Source organism: Chrysochloris asiatica, unplaced genomic scaffold (genome assembly GCF_000296735.1).
Source record: "Chrysochloris asiatica unplaced genomic scaffold, ChrAsi1.0 scaffold00104, whole genome shotgun sequence".
NCBI lineage: Eukaryota > Metazoa > Chordata > Mammalia > Afrosoricida > Chrysochloridae > Chrysochloris > Chrysochloris asiatica.
The window spans coordinates 7,046,314-7,048,831 of record NW_006408622.1 but is presented as its reverse complement, the minus strand read 5'-3'; the positions used below and the strand labels follow the sequence as shown (position 1 = coordinate 7,048,831).

Sequence of the window (2,518 nt, the reverse complement as noted above, 5' to 3'; positions counted from 1 at the left end):
TCAGAACCGACTCGACAGCACTTAACAACAATCCTAAATATGGAGTCTTGGTGTGCTATTGTAGGATGAAACCTAACTACTAAATATACATATGGAGTTGTGGTGTGGCATTGTAGAGTAGCACTGGACTGCTGACCACAAGGTGGGCAGTTCAAACCCACTAGCAATTCCATGGAAACCCTATACAAGGTCGCTATGACTTGGAACTGACCTGACTTGATGGCACTTAGTAGTTGTTCGTGCCATTGAGTTGGTTCTGACTCATAGTGACCCAGTGTAGTGTTTCTGAGGCTATAGATCTTTACGGGAACAGAAAAATCTTCCTCAGAGCAGCTGGTGGGACTTGAACTGCTGACCTTGTGTTTCACAGTCCAGTGCTTATCGTAAAGTGCCACACCAGCCACTACTTCTAAGTAGATTCCTCAAAAATTGTCATTGTTTTAAGGAGTCGAGTTCTATGTAAGTGTTAGCCACCCAAGTTCCAAATGATAACTTGGTTTCAAAGGAGGGGGCTGTATGTACGAAACGTGTGTCTGACGCTTTGAAACCATCTTGGAGGAATTCTAATAGTTTTCTTTCCCCTTTTTATGTGCAGCATAGTAAGTGTGCTACATACTCGGTGGGTATGCAGAAGACTTACTCCATGATCTGCTTAGCCATAGAGGACGATGACAAAACTGATAAAGCCAAGAAGATCACGAAAAAGCTCTCCTTCTTGAGTTGGGGCACCAACAAGAACAGGCAGAAGTCTGCCAGCACCATGTGTCTTCCGTCGGTGGGGGTCGGGAGGCCGAACCTCAAAAAGAAGCTCCCGTCTCCCTTCAGCCTTCTCAATACAGACAGTTCTTTGTACTGACGGGAGGAAGCAAAACGTGTCTGCGCGCTGACGAGGCCTTCCTGTTTGTGCCGTAATGGAAACCCACCTATCTCAAACCTTGTTTTCTTAGGCTCAACTTGCTGTTGGTCTTTTCTTTAATGAATGAAATTAACAAAAGAAACCTCTAGAAATTTACAGATGACCAGCTGATTGGAGTGCTACTGTGTTGCTACAAGTTATTTATTATATGAAGTATTGTAAATAGAATAGTACTGAAAATAATGACTAATGATTATAAGGATGACTTTCAGAGTTAAATTTAGATTCCTTACTTTGGTCCTGTTGGTAACTGGCCAGACTTGAGTAATAAGAGATCTTTCTTTAACCTGGAGAATCTGAGGACCCCCAGAATTTAAGACAAGTCAGGGACTACAACACAGTGATAGTCTTAAATTCATGTTACTAAAACTTGTTCCAAAGAGCTGCTTCCTAAATCTTCCTCCTTAATCTAAAATGACAGGGTTTTACTGTTACACTTCCAAATCATTCGAAAGCTACTTCCAGATAAAGCCCAGTGCCAAATTTGTCATGACTTTCCAAGTGAAAACAATTTAGGAGCAGCTTTTATTGTAAGTTTATGTCCTTAACAAATTGCTAACACAGTGGCAGTGTTAGATGAAGATACTATCTACAAGGTAGATACTATACTGTTTGATACTCAAAACATTTCATTTTGTGTCAAGTAAAAAATACATAGTTGTATATTTTTAAAGAGTTTTGGGTTAAAACTAGCTTCACTTTTTCTTTTTTTTTTTAAGGTAGGAATGTACATGATTTAGGTTTAAAGATCGATTTTGACTTTTTAAAAATGACATTCTGTTGATCGATTTCTCTTGCTGTAAGTTGGATGATACCGTGATTCTCTAGAGACTCACTGTTGACTTAATACAGGTATCCTGGTGTAGAGCTAAAAAATAGAGCATCGAAATCTAAGTTTTGAGAATTAACAAGAAGGTAATGTTTTCTATTGTGCAATATCAAAAGGGAAGCGGCCACCTTAAGGAAAGTATGCTCACTGCTCCTAGGGACACATTTGTATATTTAAATAAAGACATTCGTTTACACGAAACGTATGCTTTTGCTTCTTAATAAGATCTGACTTGTTTTCAGTGAAAGGTTACACAACAGATTCCCATTTGACAATCTCTACTCAGATTGTTCTGTGGAGTTGGTAACAGTCTTCACAACTCACAAACTTTCTCTGTTATTTCCTTTCTGATTGTTTTGTTACCAGGAATCTAGTTTCCCAGGCCTCTTACACTCTCATCTTTGTTTTAAAAGCAATTGTTGACAATTGGTATCATAGAGATGATTTTTTTAAAGTAGTATAGTACTCATATACTCACCATACTTATTCAACCTGTATGCTGAGCAAATAATACGAGAAGCTGGGTTCTACGAAGAAAAACGTGGCATCAGGATTGGAGGAAGACTCAACAACCTTCAATATGCAGATGAAACAACCTTGATTGCTGAAAGTGAAGAGGACTTGAAACATTTACTTATGAAGATCAAAGAGCACAGTCTTCGATATGGATTACATCTCAATGTCAAGAAAATAAAAATCCTCACCACTGGATCAATAAACATTCTTATCACTGGAGAAAAGATTGAAGTTGTCAAGGACTTCATTCTTCATGG

General features: G+C 38.6%; 1 protein-coding gene across 1 annotated transcript in view; it reads left to right on the top strand.

Annotated features, from left to right (window-relative positions):
- The window catches only part of RHPN2 (rhophilin, Rho GTPase binding protein 2), an 83,694-nt gene extending 82,838 nt beyond the window's left edge, over positions 1–856 (top strand). Inside the window, exon 15 of the mRNA XM_006867310.1 lies at positions 596–856. Within this exon, the coding sequence (XP_006867372.1) occupies positions 596–856 (261 nt within the window). The remainder of the gene's footprint in view (positions 1–595) is intronic.
- Positions 857–2,518: the final 1,662 nt, after the last annotated feature.